This window comes from Trachemys scripta, chromosome 2 (assembly GCF_013100865.1).
Source record: "Trachemys scripta elegans isolate TJP31775 chromosome 2, CAS_Tse_1.0, whole genome shotgun sequence".
NCBI classification, from domain to species: Eukaryota; Metazoa; Chordata; order Testudines; family Emydidae; genus Trachemys; species Trachemys scripta.
This window is the reverse complement of record NC_048299.1, coordinates 211,661,207-211,684,051: the sequence shown is the minus strand read 5'-3', so window position 1 is coordinate 211,684,051 and position 22,845 is coordinate 211,661,207. Positions and strand designations below refer to the sequence as shown.

The 22,845-nt window shown below is 41.2% G+C and overlaps 1 protein-coding gene across 1 annotated transcript in view; it reads right to left on the bottom strand.

Moving 5' to 3' along the window:
* LOC117871817 (chloride channel protein C-like) overlaps positions 1 to 22,845 on the bottom strand; it is a gene marked incomplete at its 5' end in the record, with an annotated part of 108,665 nt that overhangs the window by 8,148 nt on the left and 77,672 nt on the right. The window contains 1 exon segment of the mRNA XM_034759573.1: positions 14,930 to 15,109. Within this exon segment, the coding sequence (XP_034615464.1) occupies positions 14,930 to 15,109 (180 nt within the window).

The following is a 22,845-nucleotide window of genomic DNA, read 5'->3' as shown; positions in this document are numbered from 1 at the left end:
TCCATCGTTGCTGTCTGATTAAATTCAAATGGCCATCTTTATCGATATATGTAAAATTTGTGGCCACTGAGATACAAGGAACAGCAATCACACAACCTTTAATTAGGAGTTCGGCAGGGAAGAGATTGAAATACAAGGTGACTTGTCTAAAAGGAGAATGAAGAATTAGGATCAAAACTCCAGTTCACAAGTTATTGTTATAAACTCCCAGTGTACTCAGAGTACAGAGTCTATGGGAGTGTAATATGCTCCCATACACAGGGTTCAAGATGGAGACCCAACCTCAGATCCCTCACTTCCCGACAGGAATGCTATCACCGCTTTCTAGTGAACCTTCTGGATGACAGAAGATGAGGCACTGACAGGTTCCCAGAGGGAGGAACATCCAACTTTCCTAAGCCAGAAGATGATCAGAATGGCATGGGTCCTTCAAAGCTTCTAGCAAGCCTGCTGGCTGGCATAAAGGAAGGCTATAATAGACTCCAGCAGGAGGAACATCCATCTCTCCCCAGCCAGAAGGAGAGTCACATGTCTGGTGCTAGTGGGGGCACCTAATGGAGGGGGATCCACCTATGGAGGGAAATGATGACAGAAACTTCCAGATACGTATCAGTGCATAGCTCAATTTGTAGACAGTAGGAGAAATTTAAATAAAGGGGGACTATTAGGAAAAATGACCAAAAATATTTAATGAATTTTAAAATGAAAAATATGGGCAATATAGTGTTTTTCCCTCTGATTCCCGGGACTTTTTATAAAAAGTGGGGGGGGGAGAAAAATGCATGTTGCCCATAGTAGCTAGGGACGTGACCAAGTTACTAGATTTGGTTACCTGGAAGTAATTTAAAAAGGGATTTATGCTTTAGATGAATATACAGTAACTAGAGATTTGCTGATCCAGTTTAACAGTGATTCAAGCTGTTCTTGGTGCACTCAAGATAATCTCCAGGACAGCGTGTTTCTCAATCTTGTTATGGCAGGTAATGTGCTGGGGGTATATCAAGAACTTAAAATATTGCAAAAGAAAAAAAATCTTATTTCATTCAAATCTGAAAGAATATGCAGCAATATACAACACATTAGAATCACTTTCCTGCACATTGTCTCAATTAGCTACAGTATTTATTACAATTTAATACAATTTATTTCTTCTCTTCTATTTGTTCAGTATTTTGAAAAACACTTGTCATCAAACTTTTCTGAAATTTAAAATGAGATATTTTGCCCTTCATCCAGGGCTCTCAAAGAGCTTTAGGATTATTAAGCATCTCTGTAACTGGGGCATATATATGCCCTTTTCACAGATGAGGTACAAAGAGATGAAATAACTTGCCCAAGCTCACATAGGAAATCAGTGGCAGAGCCAGGTAGAGGTCCAGTCAGCTGCTCCAACCATTAAACACACTTTCCCCTCCCAAGAAAAATGAGTAAATAACTAACATAGCTCATATTCACTACTGCAACAAAATTACTCACTCCACACCCCCCCCCCCCCAAACAACCTTTTTTGGCACTGACATTTTTAAAAATCACTTTCACATTATTAATGAGAGCAAAGCTCTGAGGCAGCCCTCGGTCTGTACCTACTAATGCAGTTATAACTCTTGATAGACAGTTGTTTCTGAAGAGCAGACAAGTACTCTTCCCCAAAGCAGGTACTACTCCTGATATGTTCACTGCAGCAGGGGACACGGACAAGATGAATATTCAATAATGTAGTATGTCTTGTCTTTAATGTATTATACCCTCTGATTGCAAGGATCACCTTTTCACAGTTATATTTATTGGTTCACATTCTATAACATTTCTCACAAGCCTCCAAATCACATTAAGTAACTGTGAATTATACACCTGGGCCAAATTCTGCCCCCAGATATTCATTTACAACTACTATGGGATCATTTCATCCACCACTGAAATGCAGCCACCTTCAGGGAGCAAAACTGTATGGCTTATCTCTGGGCCAGAATTCTATTTGTGGTTTTCAACAATACATTGCTATACAAACTAGAGATGGACCCCAAATGCAAAGTTCTGATCCATAGTGGTACTTTTCCAAAGTCTGGAGGTGTTCATATCCAGAATATGGTTTGAGCCTGTCCATCATACAAACCCTTTTGTTTTCCCACTTTAACAGTGTCTGACTGGAGGAAAAAGCAAGCAACATTTACCATGAGCTTAAAGAGCAGAAACATTTGCTCATCACCAGTGGTTTCATGGCTGGTTTTGGCAGCTTGCAATTTGCTCAACACTGTTCTTAACTAAACTCAGTGGGGAGTCACTTAGCAAGACTTTGAGAAGTGAGAGGAATTTGGCTAGTCAAAAAAGGCACACAGAAACACAATGAAGGAAATTGTTGAAACATTTCTGATAAGAATCCAATCCTATTAAAGCCTGCCATATTCAAGAGAAAAATGAGCGTACATTATTGGATATGGGCCTCCAGAAGTCATGCGTTGGAGGTATAACAACATCACTCTTTGATGTTACACACAACATCCTTCCTATCACATCATCAAGCCTTAGAAAGAGCAGACCAAACATGTTCCTTGCACTATTTTTTGGACTTAACAGGAAGTGCTAGGATTCAAACTTGGACTCAGCAATTGTTCATTTACTCTTTGTTTATTTAAGAAGGAAGAAAACCCTTAAGTAATGAATCTCATTTCAAAGGCACTGTTGTAGTTTTATATACTATATCTGTTACAAAACATGCATCATGAGGACACACATAATTAAGATAACACATTATTATCACAACCTCCAAGTGTCACATTCGGCATGATACTCAGGAATTAAAAGTATCTGACAACTTAGAGTATCACCCTTTTCTTGTCAGAAAAGCCCATTTATCAGAGGAAACTGCAAATTCTGTGCATAGGGGGAGTGACATAAGAGGAATACAAGCTCAAAAGTAGCTATAAATACAAAGACAGTAGATTAAACAATCCTATCATTGGCAAAACCGTTCAGGGCATGATTCTTTCACCATGAATGCAAAGGATAGCCATGGAGTTTATTGAGAAAATTAGAGAACCTGGAGTATTTGTTTCAGTTTGTTCACTGATGTTTAAAACCCATTTTTTCTGCATTAATTCACCAAAGATACCTGCACTGCTTCTTGTGTGTGTATTTCTTTTCTGAAATTTTATTGTCTATATGTGGCTTGATATGGACTGTGAATTAATGTCTATCGTGTATGAAGCAGAGCACAATGAAGGAACTTAATATAATTATCCCTCCATCTGCAAAAAGAGCCGCTTCGCTGTTGCATCTTCATTAAGGCATGATCCAAAGGTTCAGTGACAAGTCCTGGTTTCAATGGGCTTCAGACCAGGCTCCATATCCTAGCTACGCTTTTTGTAAAGTAAAGAAGAGAAGTTTCAAAATAGCATGATAAAATGATACAGAAGCCCCTCTGTGGTCTCCTGATTGTGTAGGGGTGCTACTGATTGCCTCATCCAATGCACTGGCAGGTAGATTCTTAGCTAGGATTGCCAACTTTCCAGGACTGCTAATCATTAATTAAAGATTAGGTCATGTGACGAAACCTCCAGGAATATGTCCAACCAAAGTTGGCAATCGTATCCTTAGCTGGTGTAAGTTGTAAAAGCTCCATTGAAATCAATGGAGCTATGACGGTTTCCTGCAGCTGAGGATCTGCCACCATGTACCTTCAACTTTTTACTGAAGTCAATAAGAATTGTGGGTGCTCGGCCCCCTACAGGAAACCCTCAGCAGAACTGGGTCATAACTCTACTACTCATTAAAAGTTAAGCACTTGTTCTAACACTCACGGTAATGTGGCCTTCACAAGATAATACAACGGGAGAGACTTTATGAATAAAACTATAAGAGGGATAACTAGTTTGAGGCAAACAGGCCTACTTCTCTGAGTTATTTATGCTTTGTATTAACATAGCTGCTGTTAAACTAGGAAAGATGGTTTTCACATGCGTTTCTTAAAATTGTGGAAAAACTGACATTTTTGTAAAATGGGGAAATGATTTATTCCATTTAGGGAGGATTAGCGAGGGTATGAGGATTAGATCCCTGGGTACAGGGCACAGCTAGAGAGCTCAGATTTTTCATTTATGACAGGAAAATCTCAGAACAGTTAGAGGGTCAGTTCAGGTTAAGCAGCCAAAATTGCCAGTGTTTATCCAAACCACTTGAGCCTACAAACTTGGGCTGGAAACCATGTAAGAACAGTCTTTGATTAGATTTTGGCACTCTGACTGCCAAAGGAATGGTCTTGTGGTTGATGCACTGGACTCGGATCCTCAAATTCTGGGATCAAAAACTGTCTATGCCACAGGCTTCCCATGTGACCTGGGGCAAGATATTTAATCTCAGTGCCTCAGTTTCCGACTCTGTAAAATGGGGATCATTTTCCCTACCTCAACGGCAGGTTATGAAGTCAAATATTTAAAGGTTGCAAAGTTCTCAGATACATATTTATTAGGACCCCATCACTGCAATAAGTAAATGAGTGAATGAATAAATAGACAGATAGGCCTAGCCTCAATGTGAAAATGCAGAGATCACACCAAAATTGGAAAACAAATGGGAAAATGCAAACTTAATATTTCTGAATCTTCAAAAGGTTCCATTTGGTTTGATTCTAGAAACGGGCAAAAGCCCAGAATTGGATTCGTATTTGTCCCTCCCTCCACCCAATCTGGTTTGCTACCATCCAGATTTTCAATTTCAGAAGAATTTACCACACATTTAAACTATAGGACAAAATATGTGATCAGTCTTTCCATACACACACCAGTTTTCCCCATGCCCATATTTGATTTCCACATTTAACAACAGTCTGCACTTGCCTAAAAGCCACCCACATGTGGCTGCATACGTTTTTAATTTAGCTTTTTGAGTTAAGCACATACACTCTGCAGCACTCTGGCATTTATTCCAAAAGGCTGTGTGGCAGAATCCTGCAACACCTGCACAATTATTTGTATAATGAAACAGGCCCACTAATTTTGAAAGTATCAAATAATGTTGTTCTTTGTAAGAAGTTGCACATTAAGATCCAAAATAAAAATGTGCGTCATAAACTCCAAAATCTTCCTCCATCTTCATTGCCTATGAGCTACACTGTCCTAGGATTCTGACAATATATGGGGAGGAGTGTAATGTCAAAGGGCTTTTTTGAAAGTGCTGGATTCAATTTATTTTAAGAGGCAACCCAAATCAGCAATAGGTTGCTCTCAGTGAGTTGTTCTAATTTAAATGTCAGGTTACTGTATACTGTATCATTTTTTTTAATCTCACATTTAAGATAACTGGGCCAGCTTTTCAAACTCAGGAATTTATGACATCATACAAACAAACAATATGCCCTCAGATCCCATACTTGTACTCAAATAATTGCAAAAGCACCTTTATATGCAGTCAACTACCCCATTTGAGCACACAAAGTTTTCATGCATGTAATATGCATTTTTATTTGTTGCTGGCTCAACTTAAATTCAGCATTTTAAAGTGTAGTCCACATAATTTGCCTCATTTCTATCACTGATCAGTGCTAGAAGGATCACCATTATGAAGAAGAGATGATGGAAAGACCATGGATGATCTTCTAGAAGAAAAGAAAATCTTTATGCAATACATTTATCTCCCCATGTATTGCATGAACTTTGCAGCCTTCTGTATCAGATTGAGTAACTTTGCATTCCTGGGATCTGAACTTAGTATCCTCTTAACAAAGTGCCAGAAGGAAAAGGTTCTCCAACTTGCAAAATGACAAATTATTTCAGAGGGTGCCAACAGAGAGACTTTGCTGATATTAAGGTTAATCATTCCACAGTCACACTCAAGAATTACTTCACATATTAAGTGTTTTGGGCATCATGAATGTTAAAATCTTTTCTTAAACCTTCCATTCGCTCCCAAACTGTTGTACTGCATTTTTCTTTTCAAATGCAAATGCTTCTCATATAAAATATAGGGACATTGGCTTATTAAAAGGGTGTGTGAGAATGCGTGTGTATATGTGGGGAGGCATGTCATATTATCCCCCATCTGGTGAAGTGGATGGAAGTAAACTAAAAAAAACTGTCCCCTCTTATGGATGCATTCAAGTCATAGAAGCATTTCTATGATTCTGTCCTGAACAGATCCGTAACTTTTCACAGTGCCATATTCCTTTCCCAGCAGCACATATCAGCAGTCTGTACCATGCCACAAAACATTCTTAACTTACAATAGTTTCTATTCACTTTGCTGACCAGAGACAAATCATACCTAATAAACTGCCATGAAATATACATATATACAGTACTTCGGAGCAATTATTTCCCTGTTAAAGGATGTTACTGTGTAATACAGCTTTAAGTTTTCAACTTTGTCATATTTTCTAAACTATGATCTCTTCGATTTACTTTCAGGTCTGTGACATTCCCCTTTACTGGAGTGAAAGCATGCAATAGCTAAACAATGTGGTTTGGATTTAGTGTTCCCATGCATCATCATGAAAATGTTTGTCTCAGCAATTGTGTCATTATTGTTACTTGGAACAGCTGCTCTACCATCTCTTTAAATTGAGGAAAACAAAGCATCCCCTTTCCTTACTAGTTTACAAGCAGGGAATTTAAAACAAGACTATCAATAGAGGGTTTATGAATATAGTGTTCTGTACTTGGTTTCCTAACAAAGGAAGCAGAAAGACCAGCACAGCAACAACAAATAACAATGTTGCAAATATAAATGCTGTTTGGTTCCCTCTGTTGGTAGCAATTTTGCCTCTAGATAGAAGGTTATCAGAAGTTCAAGCCCCACACTAAAGCTTGGTCTCCTAGGTGGACTGCAGCATTGGACATTAGAGGTGTCCTCTGAATGGGAAGTCAAACAGAATTTTCTAGTGGATGTGTAGTTGAAGGTTCAATATCTCGATGCACTTCCTGAAATGAGTAAAGAATAACCCTGGGTACCCTGGCCAGCATTCCCTGCCTAACTAAAACAGGTACTAACATCCAGTGTGGTGTAGGAACGGTTAATGAGAGCGTAACAGCAGCTCTGTTTGTCTGTGTAGTAACTACCAGTGTTCCTGTTCTCCAAGAATGCAAACTTTCAATCTTTAGTCACAAAAGGAGTCTTACTCATACAAGTAATACCAGTTTTATTGAAAGTTCTCACATGAATACAGACTACTCACATGATTAGGGTGGATCAAGCCCTAATTCAGCTTTTAGGCCAAGATTTTCAAAAAAGTCACTAATGGTTTTGGGTGCCTCAAATGTTTCAGTACCCAAACATGATATACTTTAAAGGAACCTGACTTTCAAACAATGTCAAGCACCAACTCTGGGGGAAAAAAATCGACCCCTTTAAGATGTCTGAAGATGAACACCCGTTATTTGAAGCATTTAGAATCATTAGCCACTTCTGAAATCTTGACCTCAGTTTCCACCTTTTCAATTAGAGGAAGGGTAAAAATGAACTAAAGTGGCTAAGTGACTGGGGAGCCTAAGTCCCATTTTCCAAAGGAACAAACTCCCCAAGTTAGTTTAGAAAAATGGGATTTAGACACCTAAATCACTTAGATATTTTTACCTGAAAGCTTTTAAGCTGAGGTCGTTTGATCTGAGGGAGGCAATTGCACAGGACACAGCCATTCCTGGTCCCGTGCAGCATATCCAAAACTGCTAAAATAACTGCAACCAAAGTGAAACTGGTTTGTTTGTTTGTTTTGGCTTTGTGACAGTTTCATTTTGGATGTAAAATTTTTGGCAGTGTACTTTTATTTATTTTTTTAGTTTTGTCTGAAGTATAATAATTTCCATTAACCATAAATGCTGACATCTCAGTGAACACCATGAGTGGGAGGAAATGGGGTTTCCTAGGTGAAAAAAAGTACACACACAAAATGTGGGCACAATGCCAGAAATTTCCCACTCAGTGGCAGTAAGCCAAGATTTTACCAGTTTTTCATTAGATCCAACATATTTTGTACAGTCCTGCTTAGACTCTATGACATTTTGGTTTCTGTGCAATTACCTTCTCCTGATCAAACTAAATCAACCTAAAAAAAATTCCTTCAGTTAAAATGGGAAATAATGGATAACAGCTGTGCAGGTAATGATGCAATGACAAAAATAGGGAAAAGTGCCCTGTCCATTCCAGCAGATAAATTGTATAAGACACAAAGCCTACAGGTTTAGGTAGAAAGAAAATGGCCTGTTTTGTGTTACCAATACCCAAATTGCCTACAAAGTGCCTATCATTAAATAGCCTATCCCCATGATACAGCTGTAGCATCAGGCACTCAGTGCCCTGTTTGAGCAGAGTTTAAAGCTGCAGCAATTAGGATAGGGTGGGAAGAACTCAGGCTATGAAAAATCCTTCCCTCCCACCTCAGTGACACCTCATCAAAAGGAAGCAGAAGAAACAGATCCTGCCATGAGAAGCCATCCATCCATCCACCTGCCTTTCCTGGGTGAATGTTGGGAGGATCTTTTTCACTTTCTTGGACAATGGGGAATTAAGTCTTGAGAGGCTATCCCTGGTTTTGGAGGAGATACTGGTGAAAGGTGCTATTCCCTCACATCTCAAAGAAGAAAGGAGAGCAAGTTGGAGAGGACTGCTTTCATGGGGGTGGAGAAGGCAAGCGTCTTGGGAGGCACAAACGTTGGACGTGCTAGATATCATGGAGGATGGTGCCCATCTGAGGGTTGTCAGGTGCAGGGAGGAGACCAGATCTGAGCAGTGAATGTGTCTCACAGAAGAGTGCATGTGGAAGGAACTGCTAAGAAGGAAGTAGTGATGTGTCATAGTAGCAGCAAGTTTCTCAGGGAAGTGGGCATGAAGGAGACAAGTATGCATGGGATAGTAGGTGCCTCAAGAAGGTTACCCTTTGTCCTATGGGGCAGTAAAGGAGGGAGAACTGCAAAGGAGGTCTCTTTCCTGGAGACAATAAGCTGCTATCAGCTTCCCCACCACATTCCAGCTGTGTCCATAGCCAGGGGAAGAAAACCAGCTACCAGCAGCCATCCTTCACACTCATCCCCAGTGTATTCTACTTTTACTATGGTTTATATTATATGGTTACCTTTTTGTCAAAGAAGGTGCGGCACAGTACAGCCCAAAGAGTAATCTGTCAAGTAGCAACCTCTCAGAGTCTCCATTGCACTGCATCATGCTTACACTGATGGCACACCCCCTACATCCCACAGGTGTTCGGCAAAATAGTTCTAATTTACCCTTGTACTCATAAAAGTGAATTCAGAACCCCAGCCGCCCCTACTCCCCCAGGAGGACCTGGAGACAGTCAAAGCAGCCAAGACAGTTGGAAGGTCAGAGCATCTCCCAAGCAGCTTCTGCTGAAAATGCTCTTATTGATCCCCAGCAAGAGTTTAAAGTTGCATCTCGTTTCTCCTGCAGAACCCCCATGGTAGTGTAGCAGCAGTACCTCCGGCCTTCCTCAAGGGTAAATCCCATCTTGGACACAGTTACTTCCAGAGGAGCAGGGCATTGCAATTTGCAGCCCTCTGAATCTCTGGGAGTGACCCATTTATACAGTGCTTTTCATTTGCTGAGTTTGCTAAGCATCCTGTTTCACCTGCCCTAATAGAAAATAGCTTGTTCTCTTTTGGTGAGCTGGGATCATCTGAAGCATTTTTAAAGCCAGACTCTGAATCCTCTATATTCAGCAGCATAAATTCCCCATTCTTATTAATTCCATGCATCAAGTTCTCCAGACACACGTTCCTCAATCTGAATTCTGTGAGGGTTTCCCTGGACTGCACTGTGTACTGCATGTGGCAAAATATCAACATCCTTACTCTAAGGAGTCCTTTGCTCTGGAAGCTTGTGCTTCAGTTATAGCTCCTTTCTCTTTAACAACTTTAGTCTCTATTGCAAATATGTTATTAATTTCATATAGGACTTTCTCAACCAGGGAAGCTAAAGACCTCACGCTTAGGTCACCCAAGCAAAAATAAGTGTGGTGATCTCATCCTAAACCCAAGTGGATGTGTGTCCATATCACAAAAGCGAACACAAAATTTGGCTCTATTAAGCAAGGCTGGAAGTCTGAACAGGGTTGTTTGTTACAAGTCAGCACTGAGGTGCATTTGTAGACCTGTGTGAGAAAGCTTACAAAGTGCCTGCCAACACTGTCTGACTCTAGTCTTTGCCTTCGTAAGAACTAAAGTTCACCAGCCTTTTCTTGTTAAAGAGGCAGAATAATTCACACTTATAATAAATAATACTTTGCCCTCATACAGCACCTTTCATCTCCAGCATCTCAAAGTGTGGGAAAGTTCAGTGTATGCTTTTATATTCACTGTGGGGCAGCCATAGCTATTTCATGAGGAGAAATGGTAGACAAACACCAATGACTGAAAATCTTGAAATGAGAAATAGTTTTAAGATTATGTGCTCCAAGTCCTGGTGCATGAAGGCAGCTAGTTCAGCACAGAATTCATGGCTGAAATGTTACTGTTCCCTTCTTTGTTCCTCTTTCTGATTTATTTTTACCTATTGCCATCATTTTTTTGTGCCAGAGGAAACCCATTTGATAACGCAATAGCAATGTCAAAACAGGTCCATATGAAAACCTTGGGGGAGTGTACATTTTTTTTTAAATGGAAAAATGCTGAAACTGAATTTTTTTTGCCTGTAATCACACCACCTTGGCTTGTGATCATGTCAGATCTCACAACATAAGCAGAATCAGGCAGCTTCAGTACTTGGATGGGAGACGTCTAAATGAAATCAAAGGCGCTACAGAGAATGGTGTCTTAGATTCAGTAAACAACACTCTTCCCTCTGAATCAGTTCAAAAGCATTTCTCCTCATGGTCTTACAAGACACAGTGGGTGTATCTACACTGTAATTAAAAACTCATGGCTGGCCCATGCCAGCTGACTTAGGCTCGGGCTCAGCGCTTCCACTAGGCGACCCTAGGGCGGCAGGATTTGGGGGACGGTGGCATTTTTGCATCCTTGGCGGCAATTCAGCAGCAGGGGTCCTTCCGCTCCACGTCTTCGGGGCGCTTCGATGGCGGGTCCTTCACTCGCTCCAGGACCCGCTGCGGAAGCGCCCCAAAGACGCAGAGTGGAAGGACCCCCGCCACCGAATGCTCTGAGGAGGAGTGCTGCTGCCTAGGGCAGCAAAAACCCTGGCGCCGCTCCTGCTCAGGCTAAGGGGCTGTTGTATTGTGGTGCTGACATTCAGGCTTGGGCTGAAGCCCAGGCTCTAGGACCCTGCAAGGAGGGACAGTCCCAGAGCTCAGGCTGCAGCCCATGCCCAAAAGTCTACACCACAATTGAACAGACCCTTAGCTCAAGCCCCATGGCCCCAAGTCAGCTGCCATGAGCCAGACATGGGTGTCTAATTCCAGAGTAGAAACACCTTGTGTTATGGGAGGTAAGTCATAAAATCAAGTCCTAACTATCTGTGCTCATTAACAGTCCCATGGCATGTCACAAGTTCAATGGATAGATTCAGACAACGGCTACACAGAATTCCACTCATGAGGGTGGAGGGGTGTCATAGCAATACAAGGAAACGGTCCACAACCTTCATTTCACCAAGGCACCTTGAGCTGGCCAGCAAAGCTTCTGCTGTGATTGACACTGGAGAGGGCAAGTTGTTAACTAGAGTCTTCAGGACACCAGGATTCAGCACATCCCCTGGGCAGTCTTTGCCTGCGGAGCTCCACTGACGTGAGCAACAAACTCTAAGACAGTCAAAACAACATCATCATCTACTTCTTCTGGTTGTCTCCCCAGCCTACAAGCATTATCTTGGTCTTTTTCCAGATTGAGACTCAGATAATATATCATGTATACCACAAATCCTACAAAAAAATCATTTCCATTCATCCATCTGTAAAATATGGTTCTAATTGCTATGACTCTTCTTTTGACAGAAATTAGTATTATCCTACGAGGATTACCTGGGATTGGTAGCTTGAAATATTTCATAAAACTGGGTCTCTCTTTAAGATGTGATGCCTCTTTTGTTCCCACCTGGCTTCAACTATTGTTATCCCTCCCATGGTACAAAGAATTAAGATATGTATGTGAAGGTAGAATACTCATTGACAGCCTACAACTCTCGCTGCAAGGTAACATGATGAGCTAAAGGAAACAATGAGACTGTAAATGAACATTTGGCTGGATCAGTTGTTTGCACGAGTTCTCATTTTATTGCAGCGGATAGTTGGGAAATAAATGAATGTGTTTGTTTATGTTACGCAACATCTTCAAACCAGCACACACTGCAGCTTGTCAACCACTGGATTTGTGTTTCAATGCTTTATCCTTTACTAATAACATTAACGAGAGCAATAGTACGTGGGAACAAGCAAATCAGTGTTATCTATATGACATTCCATGTTATTGGTGCCTACATTCTGTTTGTTGGGTTTGCTTGGTGTGCAGTTTTCCAGTCGATTTTCTTGTACTAAGCAGTTATTTCCTTCCCTTTGGGAATCCCATACAGTGTTGTCCCTCTCAGCGAAGCATAGTCAGTTTTTACTGAAGCAAATGTTCTCAAACACTTCCCCTCCGCCCCATTAATTGTTCACCTAAACTTTATCTGACCATAAAGCCATCAGGTAAGCCCAATAATGACCAAGTGGAAGCTGCTAAGTATGAGTCTATTTATTTATTTGAAAATAAACCTTTAAGAGCAAAATTATAAACTCTGGGGGATAAGGACTATCTTTGTGTTATGTGCTTGTACAGTACCTAGTAAAATGGGGCTCTGATTGGGGGATAGCAGATGCTACCTTCATATAGACAAATAATAATAAAGTACAAGGTTTAAAATCAAGTGCTCCTCTTTTTAGGGATTGCTTTAATAACTGGAACGCCCAAAATATGTGGGCAGCTTGATCCTGAAAGCTCATCAGTCTCAAGTTGCTGGAGCTAAAATGTTAAAGACGACCTTATGTACGTGCAGAGTTACTTCCAAATTGCCCTCAGGAAAAACACATTACTGGTTCGGGTGTGGGAAGGACATTTTCTGGGCAGTCACAGAAAAAGATGTTATTTAAATGTTCCCAGGCTCCCCTCTCCCAACCCGCAATGAACTCATTCACACACTTCTTGATGTTAGTCCATCAGGGTAGGGCTAGAGGTGGTAATGTGAGTCTTTCCAAAAAACAGTTAATGCTGTGCCTCAATTTGAGCATCATTTGGGACAGTAATTTGGCTAGCAGGTTTTGTGCAAGAATCTATAGAAGTCATCAGCATGGCCTATGAGGAACAGAGGCAATGGTTCTTGGCTAGACATTTCCAACAGAATGGAGAGATTATGTTACACATCTCCTAAGTGGCCTTTCTAGACCTCTGATGTGTCACTTTGGAGAGGATTTTAGTTGTAACTTCCAGAGGTCAGGTCTACACTACAGACCTATATCTGTATAATGATGTCGCTCACACACTGAGTGATGTAGTTATGCCGACCTAACCACACACACACACCCCCAGGTAGACAGTGCTACATTGATGGAAGAGCTTCTCCCGCTGACATAGCTACCACTTCTCCCATCAGAATAATAGCATCTTCACTAAAGCGCTACAGCGGTGCAGCGCACCAGTGCAGCTGTGCCACGAAGCACTGTACATGAAGACAAGCCCTTAGTCTTGTTCCAGGGGTTAATTCAACCAGATGATAAATGCCATCTCATTGACTGGTCCATAAAGATCCTTGAGTACTTCTTCTAAGAGTAAGTCCTGGTCAAATTTCAATTGAAGAGCCTCTGCCTTCACTCTACCAGTTCAGTTGGATACAGTATTTGTATCCTTGTGTTGTTATTAAGCAGTTTCTGGCTTCAACTCCAGTGGTGGTAGAACTCCAGCAGTAGATGAAAGGACTTCTTTTAAGGAAAGCTTGAAAAGACTCAAGAGTTTTAGGAACTTGTATCTACATAGTGTCTTTCATTGCACAAGACACTATAATATTATTATGAAACTGAGCAGCTGCATGTTTATGTTATGGTGATTATATGGATTAATACTTTATTGCTTTTTGATATGTGAATTCCTGTTTACCAGCATTTGTGTGCATTATTTTCCTTCTCCCCCTCCTCCCCAATTATAAGCAAGGTTGTGATTAAGCTGCAATTTCTTCCACTTCTGACGCACCCCTCCCCAAGAATGGAGGCCAATCTTAAGGTCCATTCCTGCAGGAATGGAGTCAAACTTGTGTTGTTATGAAATGGAGTTCCAGCAATAGTATCTTTATCAAGAGATTTTCTTTACCCTTTGATAGTCCTCACTATGACAGAGTTTGCTTAGACTAAATCCTGTTTACAGTAATCTGTTGTTTGCGCTTCTGACTTTGTTGTTTTATCTTGACTGTGATATGTTTTATCTTAATAGCATTTAATTCCAGTAAAAGCACATATTAAAAGAGGAAGATGATTGTGATTATTCAGCAGGTTACTTTTCTTTTGACTTGGCTTATTTTTATGGTTAGTTTGATCTCCTAATTCTTTCTGCATTATAATTCTTGTGAGCTTTCAAGGATTTTCCATTTCCTATGGACCCACATTACCATATTGGGGCACCTCTTTGGAGCTCTCCAAGCAATATCTGATATGACACACATCCATGTCCCAAATCTGCTTCAATCAAAGGGAGATTTGCTGTTGGCTTCAATGAAAGCAGGACCAAGACCTGTATTTACACCCTATAATCTTAGAATTATAGAATATCAGGGTTGGAAGGGACCTCAGGAGGTCATCTAGTCCAACACCCTGCTCAAAGCAGGACCAATCCCCGGACAGATTTTTGCCCCAGATCCCTAAATGGCCCCCTCAAGGATTGAGCTCACAACCCTGGGTTTAGCTCAAACCACTGAGCTATCCCTCCCCCCTAAACACAGTGTGTGAAACATTTCTTCCATAACCTGAAAGATGGCTAGAAAGGCCATACAACAAAGAAATAGCTTGATAATGTTTTACCTTGTAATAGTACCTAGGAACACCTCTACTTGGTCTGGCTTGGGTTTGTAAACCACTGGGAATCCACCGTGGCTAGTGCTAGCAAGAAGCTGAGCCAGTGAGGCAATGTTTTCCCTCAAGTGGAGGACTCTAACACAAGGCTTCATGACATCGCTGGCAAAAAACAATTCCAGGTTTAACCTGAAAGACACAAAACAGACATCCAAAGGATTATTTAGTAAACAGGAAATGAGGCGTACTGTACCATGTTAGCATCTGACGAGTTTATAATGTGTTAGTAAATTACTTCAAGCTGGAAATCAATCTGTTTTATTTGCGAATATAAAAAAAAAGTAATTACCCAATAAAATTGCTTATCAAGCTTTGTCTCTCTGTGTGTTAAGATGCATGATAAATTCAACCATATGCATGACAGGATGTTGTAAAAGCTATTCATCAACTTCCATTACTTTTCTCACTTTAAAAAAATCTTAATCCGAACTAAAATCCTCTGGAAATCTGTCCCAGATTAGACAGTTTGAAGTAAAGTATTTTAGAAAAATTCTAGCTTCCACTCAACTTTGCTGTAATTTTCATGGTAGAGGTGGTGACCGGGGGTGAGCCTTTGAAGATTTCTGACAAACCAAATGTAAGGAATTTTTTTAAGTCTCTTGTAGCATCTTTAAGGTACCGGGCAAGCTTTATGGGTTGTAGCTCTGATGTACGTTAATTGCAAATGATGTAGATACACCTCGGGGGGGCTTGATTTGTTTTTTATAGTGGAAAGGGATGTAAAATTAAGATATTTATTGCAAAATTCTAAAGTAACCTCTAAAGACATATACTGGGATAGAGCCTGACCCCTGAGGTCAATGGAACTACATCAGTTTACGCTATCTGTAGACCTGGCCTGTGTTGTTTTATTATTTTATTATCGTTCTTTTCAGATAATGTATTCATTTTTAAAGATGTCTATGTGATAATCACGGAGACCAAAATCCTTTAACATCAGGATAAACTTATCTACATCCTGACTTACCAAGGTACCTTTCAACCCTGACCTGAAAATACCACCTCGATGGGTACAAGAAGAATGCATTATCTATATATGCTGTCAGTTGTTGTCCTCCCTACTGAGAGTCACAACAAGGGTACCAAATAATGCCAGCTGTAGTGGTGGTTTTGTGGTGTGCCACCTGTCTAGGAAGAACTGAATTGAGATGACAAACTCACTTCCCATTTGGCATTAAGTAGCCATGAAACAATAATGAGTTTCGGCCACTACTAATCTGGACTGGATTTTTGAACAAGTCATATACAGATGCAAAGTCCTGTATTCCCTTTGCAAGTCCCCTTGCACCACACAGTACCCCATTCCTACTGATCCCACACAGGCTTCAGGCAGTAACAGACATGACACACCATCCTCAGTTCTTATGGCCAAATAAAAATCTAGTGGCCACATTCTGTCACTCTTATTCACACTTACATGGGTCTGCATGCAGAATTTAATGCTATTCAGTGCAAATAAGGCTGCTAGAACCAGGTCAGATTCTTCTATCCTCATTCTCATTGAGAAACATTAATTCTTCCATTGTAACCAATGGAAGTACTCACAAAGCAAAGGTGCTACTCTCCATGAGATGGCTGGCAGAATTGTTGTTGGGTACATTGCTATCCCTGTTTCCCCAACATTTAAATAGACTACAATAAAATATACTTCCCGTCTTAAGTTATATCTGCACAAATCATTAGTTATACTACTTCAAAATGTACTGCACATAATGTACTGGATTTGAATGCAAACATATGATTAAGTATTTCCTGCATTACAAGATGCAAATGAAAGATGTATATAATTTGTAAATAAAATGTGGAAATCAATGTTATTTGATTACAATTGAACAACAGAAGCTTCTACAATTTATTTTTATTGGTAAAAAATTGTTTCTTCACCACCAGAGAGTATCTGGGTTTTGCTGTCTTCTTACCCCTCAACTTTGCTATTTAGCATGCAGGATGAATGTTTCAAATTATTGTAATATATCATTAAATGTCCTTAAGCTTTCTCAAATAAGTCATTAGTGTAGGAGAAACAGCTGGCTTGTTATATGGTTAACTATTCTTGGCTGTGCCTGGGATCACAAAGAGAGTCCATTACAGCTATTGTAACCTCAGAGCCTGAATCATCACAAGTCAGCTTTTACAGATGTGAGACAATTCACTAAAGGGAAAAAAATGTCATCCCTCAGTGCTGACTTTCTGTTCAACGTCAGCAGCATTTTTTTTTTTAAACTTGTCCATTATTCTTAGGGAGAACACTGCCTTAAGGAAAAGCACGCAACAGTATTGTTTATAAAACAGAGTTACATGGCAAAGGGAAATTTAAACATAATTGGCCAAGTTCAGCCCTTTCCAATTTGGTGCTGCTTCGAGGACATCAAGACAATGTGGAGTTATATCCACCTATACAATGCGTCCCTTGGCTTCATCAACCAGGCTGAATTCTAAGCAACAACATTTAATTTGTCTCTCTTCAAAGTCCCTTTAAAGAATTTAGACTTGAAACGACAGATACTTAACTATGGATCTAGATCTTATAGACCTTTCTGATTTGAGTGTCAGTAAAGGAGGCATGCAGGATTGGATTTGATAGTGGCATTGCCTAAATACTGTTATATCACTAAAATAGAAATGGCACAGGTCTTCATTTATTAAGACACATGAGAACAAAGTTTTCCAATGGGAATCACTAAGTATAATATAGCGTACAATAGCACTGGGGTATTTCAAATGACACCAAAGTTTCAGATTCTTTTTTCACCAGAGCACAAATGTTTCTTGCATAGCTCCCATGAACAGTAATAAGAATTGCAATACAGAATAAAAAATATCTGCCCCTTAATCAACAGGAACTCAACAAGACACATTCGTTTGGTAAAAAAATGAATATCCCAAGAGTTAGGACTGTCTTGAAATGGTTAATGAAAATATAGGTTCTGGTCCTGCTACTCTCTAATTCAATGGAAATTTTCCCATTGAAGTAAATCGCAAAAGGATCCAATCATAATATGGAGGTTTCCTTAGACAACAGCTCACTTAATCAAAGGGGACACCACTTTGCTTCCTCAAATATAGTTTTCTCTTAATTTTGAGCAACTTTCAAATGACTAAAGCATTTAAAGTTATTTTTAAAAAATCCAAATCAGACCATTTTCTAAGGATTGAGTTGCATGAGAACATAGGCCATTCTGCTTGTTCAGATTTATTTGCTTTCCTCCTTTTAGCAGTCACTCCAATCTCTCACTTTATGTGGTGAGAATGTTTACCTATTGACTAGCTACAGGCCATCTTGCTCAGAAGGGCATTGGAATTTATTTGGGCTTCTTGTAAACCATTGTTTTATTATCCTGTCTGATTATTGGCTTTTATATAAATAGTTCTCAAGAGTTTGTTGTTGGGTTTGCTTTATGTTTGTGATGGTTGCCAAGAGCATTTAGATAGAACAATTCAAACTCCTAATAATTGAAAGTTCAGAGTGATTAACTTAAAGAGACAGTGTCTAGGTGGAAATTGTAAAAAATACTTACCTGTGTTATTAACACCATTGATCATCAAAAATGTTCAATTGTTTAAATATAAGTTATGTTCACCAGGTATGCTTTAAAAAAAATACACTCAGTTTGGACAGTGAAACTAGATGGATTTGTTTCATTACTTCCATTCAAGTACAGCACCCGCGCTTCTTATTACTGGGGCCTCTGGGCTCTACTGCATTAACCTTCACTTTCTGGTTCTCAAGCAAACAGACAGGAATCCGGGTGTGCTTGGGCTCGCAGCATAGCAGGGGGCTGTTTACATTTAAAATCCATTTTCTTTTTTTAATTTAATAAAAAGGTTTCAGTGCATATTAGCTATGTATTAACCCCTTTTCTTTTACACAAATTTTTAACTTAAAGTAGACACTGTCATTAATAAAAGCCCAGCAATGAAAGTATCCTAATCAGGAACCTTGCATTCCAAAACTGATCTAGTCATATTTTGGAGTCAGGATAATAATACATACATCATATATACTACCCTTAGAGCCCAATCCTGGGCCACTAAAGGCAACGGGAGCTTTGACATTGATTTCACGGGGAGAACTCCCACTGATGTCAATGTATGCAAGTCAAGAGCAGAATAAGACCTTGCCTATGCTAGAAAATCACACTGGTTTAGCTAGATTTATTTTAGAACTGATCTACTTAAATCCATGCAAGCACCTAAGATACAGCTGTTTAAATTTATTAAAAATTACCAAATTAAACTAAACCAATAAAAGCAAGATTTAAACCTACTGAAGTATGTCTACAGTGTGGGTATGCACTGTTTGAACTAGATCTATTTTAAATATCTTTCTAATACAGATGTGACCGGAGATTCTATGCCATCTACTGGATAGCTGAGTACTACTGAGGGTACATCTACACTACAGCGGGGAGTCGATTTAAGATACGCAAATTCAGCTACGTGAATAGCGTAGCTGAATTCGACGTATTGCAGCCGACTTACCCCGTTGTGAGGACGGCGGCAAAATCGACTTCTGCCGCTTTTTGTCGGCGGCGCTTACTACCACCTCCGCTGGTGGAGTTAGAGCGCCGATTCGGGGATCGATTGTCGCGTCCCGACGGGACGCGATAAATCTATCCCCGAGAGGTCGATTTCTACCCGCCGATTCAGGCGGGTAGTATAGACCAGACCTGAGAGTGCCTTCTAGTTAAATCAGGAGGCAAAGGTTTGACAGAGACTTCAAACTCGGTTCAATACAGTTACAAGTATATCTATTGATCTCAAAAAGGCAAGCTTCCCAGCATCCTCTGGTCCTGGCTTTCTCAAGCTATTCAATTGAGAGGGTTGGCTGTTCCAGCTAGAAGTCATTTAGATAGTACAGTACTTAGTTTGAAATGTGTTGTTTAGGTTAGCTGAATGTCTCTGTCACTTGTTTCCCAGAGAGGATTTAAAAGTTCTCTCTGTTTAGCAACTACTGTACACTGATGACAAATGAATTTCCACATGATCTCAGATATCTGTTGGGAAACAGAACCCCTCTACATTGTGAGAACATTCAGAGCAAAAGGAAAAAAAGGAATGGATGAGAATGCTTATGACTAAGGCTAAGATTTTGTCACAGAGGTCATGGAAGAATCCATGACTTCCAGAAACCTCCGGGACATTTTCCACTTCAGCCCAGGGGCAGCATGGCTGGATGTGTCAGCTGGTGGAGGCCCAGCAGCTCTCAGCTGCCAGGCAGTGGGAGACCCCGCAGCTTCAAGCCACTGCGGGTAGCAGGGAGACCCTGCAGCACCAAACCAACACAGGTGGTGAGAATCCCTCTCTCCCTCCCGCAGCTCCCAGCCACCACGGGCCGTGGTGGAGACCCCACAGCTCCCAGCTAGCAGTAGCACCAGGGGAGGACCTTGTACTCTTGGCCACCGTGGGCAGCAGGGGGAACCCCCGAGCCACAGCAGCCATGGCTGCTGGACCTGCCTCACTTCCCATTTTGTCATAGTTATTTCCAGTAAAAGTCAGGAAGAGGTCACTGGCTTCCCTGAATTTTTGGTTATTGCCTGTGGCCTTTCCATGACTTTTACTAAAAATAACCACGGCAAACTCTTAGCCTTACTTATGACTTCTGGAAAGGAGAAATTCTGCAGCTTAGGGGATTTGCAGAAAACAACACAAACATGTTTTAAAAAACACATAAATCCTGATGCTTTGCTGCTGTTCCTAGGGTTGCCAGGATTGTCCTGGAGTCTCTAGGAATTAAAGATTAATCTTTAATTAAAGACTATGTCATGTGATCAAACCTCCAGAAATATGTCCAGCAAAAACTGGCTACCCTAGCTGTTCGCCTTGTGAAGTCTTTTACATCAATGCAAAGTGAAAATACAATACTAGCTATTCAGAACAGTAGCAATTTATACCCAGTTTGAGACAGTATAAATGATGGCACAAGGAACAGGCCAGTAGAAAACCAGGCCCATTGTCTGTAGGGTTGCCAGGCATCTGGTTTTCGATTGGAATGCCCGGTCGAAAATGGACCCTGGCAGCTCCAGTCAGCCCCACAGACCAGGCTGTTAAAACGCCGATCAGCAGTGCTGCGGGTCTAAGGCAGGCTAATCCCTACCTGCCCTGGCACCACGCTGCACCCCGGAAGTGGCCAGCAGGTCTGGCTCCTAGGCGGGGGGGGGGGGGGGCTCCATGCACTGCCTCTGCCCCAAGCACCGGTTCCACACTCCCATTGGCTGGGAATCACAGCCAAGGGGAGCTGGGGGGGCAGTGCCTGTGGGTGAGAGCAGTGCACAGAGCCTCCTGCCCTCCCCCTACCCTGGAGCTGGCCACTTCCAGGGCACAGCACGGAGTCAGGACAGGCCAATGGGGGCTGTGGGAAGCGGCACGGGCTGGGCCACCTCTTCCTGCACCCCCATTGGCATGGAACAGCGAACCGTGGCCAGTGGCAGCTGTGATCGGCCAAACCTGCAGACGCTGCAGGTAAATAAACAGTACTGGCCTGCCAGCGGCTTTCCCTGACGGGCCACGGGGCACAGGTTGCCAATCCCTGGTCTACTCTGTGATGAAAGACCCATGGCACAGACACAGCTGGCTTGGTTCAGCTGACTCAAGCCCATGGATCTCGGGCTGCACGGCTATAAAATTGCAGTGTAGACATTCAGGCTCAGGCTGGACCCCAGGCTCTGAGATTCTCCCCCCTTGAAGGGTCTCAGAGCCCAGCCCAAGCCCAAATGTTTATACTGCAGTTCTACAGCCCTGCAGCCCAAGCCCCGCAAGCCTGAGTCAGCTGACAAGCACTGAGATTTGGTGCTGCATGGTTTTTACGTAGTGTAAGCATACCCTGTCTTATTTCACAGAGTTGTATGGTTATACTTCAGCTATCCCTGCATTCTCCAGACCATTACAAGAGTCTGCAAAAATGTTCACTTAAAAAGCTAGGCCTGTCCACAATCCAGCTGTTCTGGCAGTATAACCAATCAGAGTCAGAGAAAGTAAGTTATTTAAATTCAAACAAATGTTCCAAACAAATGTCCACAGGCATAGAGAGAAACCTGTAATATTGTGTGCTAAAATATATACCCCATAATCCAAACGGGAAAATAAACATTTTCTGGATAGATCATTTCAGAGCATCTTCCATTGGAAAGCTGAAAACATTAAATTGACTCTTGCTGTTCAGATGCAATAATCTGATGAGTTTCTTGCAGGCCTGTGCCAGTAAAACTATTTCAAAACTGAGAGAGTGAGGAAGGCTCCTGTGGGACCATTTTTATGAAAGCCTCATGCAAGGCCTCCACCACCATATACTGTACCAGCCACCTTAACATTTCCATTCTGGCTGATGCACAATAGCACAGACTAAAATTTGAAACACTGACTAACCCAGTATTTGGGCAGGGCAGAATGACAACAAGTGTTTTAAAGTTCAGGTAGAGTTTATCAGATGACTTTTCAGACAAACTAAAGTTTGGAGATCTGGAATTTAGGGAGACTATAAAAGTGGAGATTGCAATCATCAAGATGAGGGAATATAAACTCATGGATTTGAGGGCACTTGGCCTGTCCTTGGAATTGGCCCTTTATGTCGGAAAAGGCTCGTCTTGTAGCTAAAGCACAGCAGTGACAGACAAAAGATAGGGGGTGAAATCCTGGCCGTAGTAAATTCAGTGGGAGTTTTGCCATTGATGTCAACGTGGCTAGGATTTCACCCATGGGCTCTTTTCCCAGCTGTGCTACAAACATCCTGTGTGACCTTAGGAAACTTGTTTCGCCCCTCAAGCCTCATTGTTCCAGTGTGTAAAATGAGGATGATACTAAATCCTACCTCACAAAGATGTTGCCAGGTTACATTTACTGTACAAACACAGATATTTTCAGAAGAA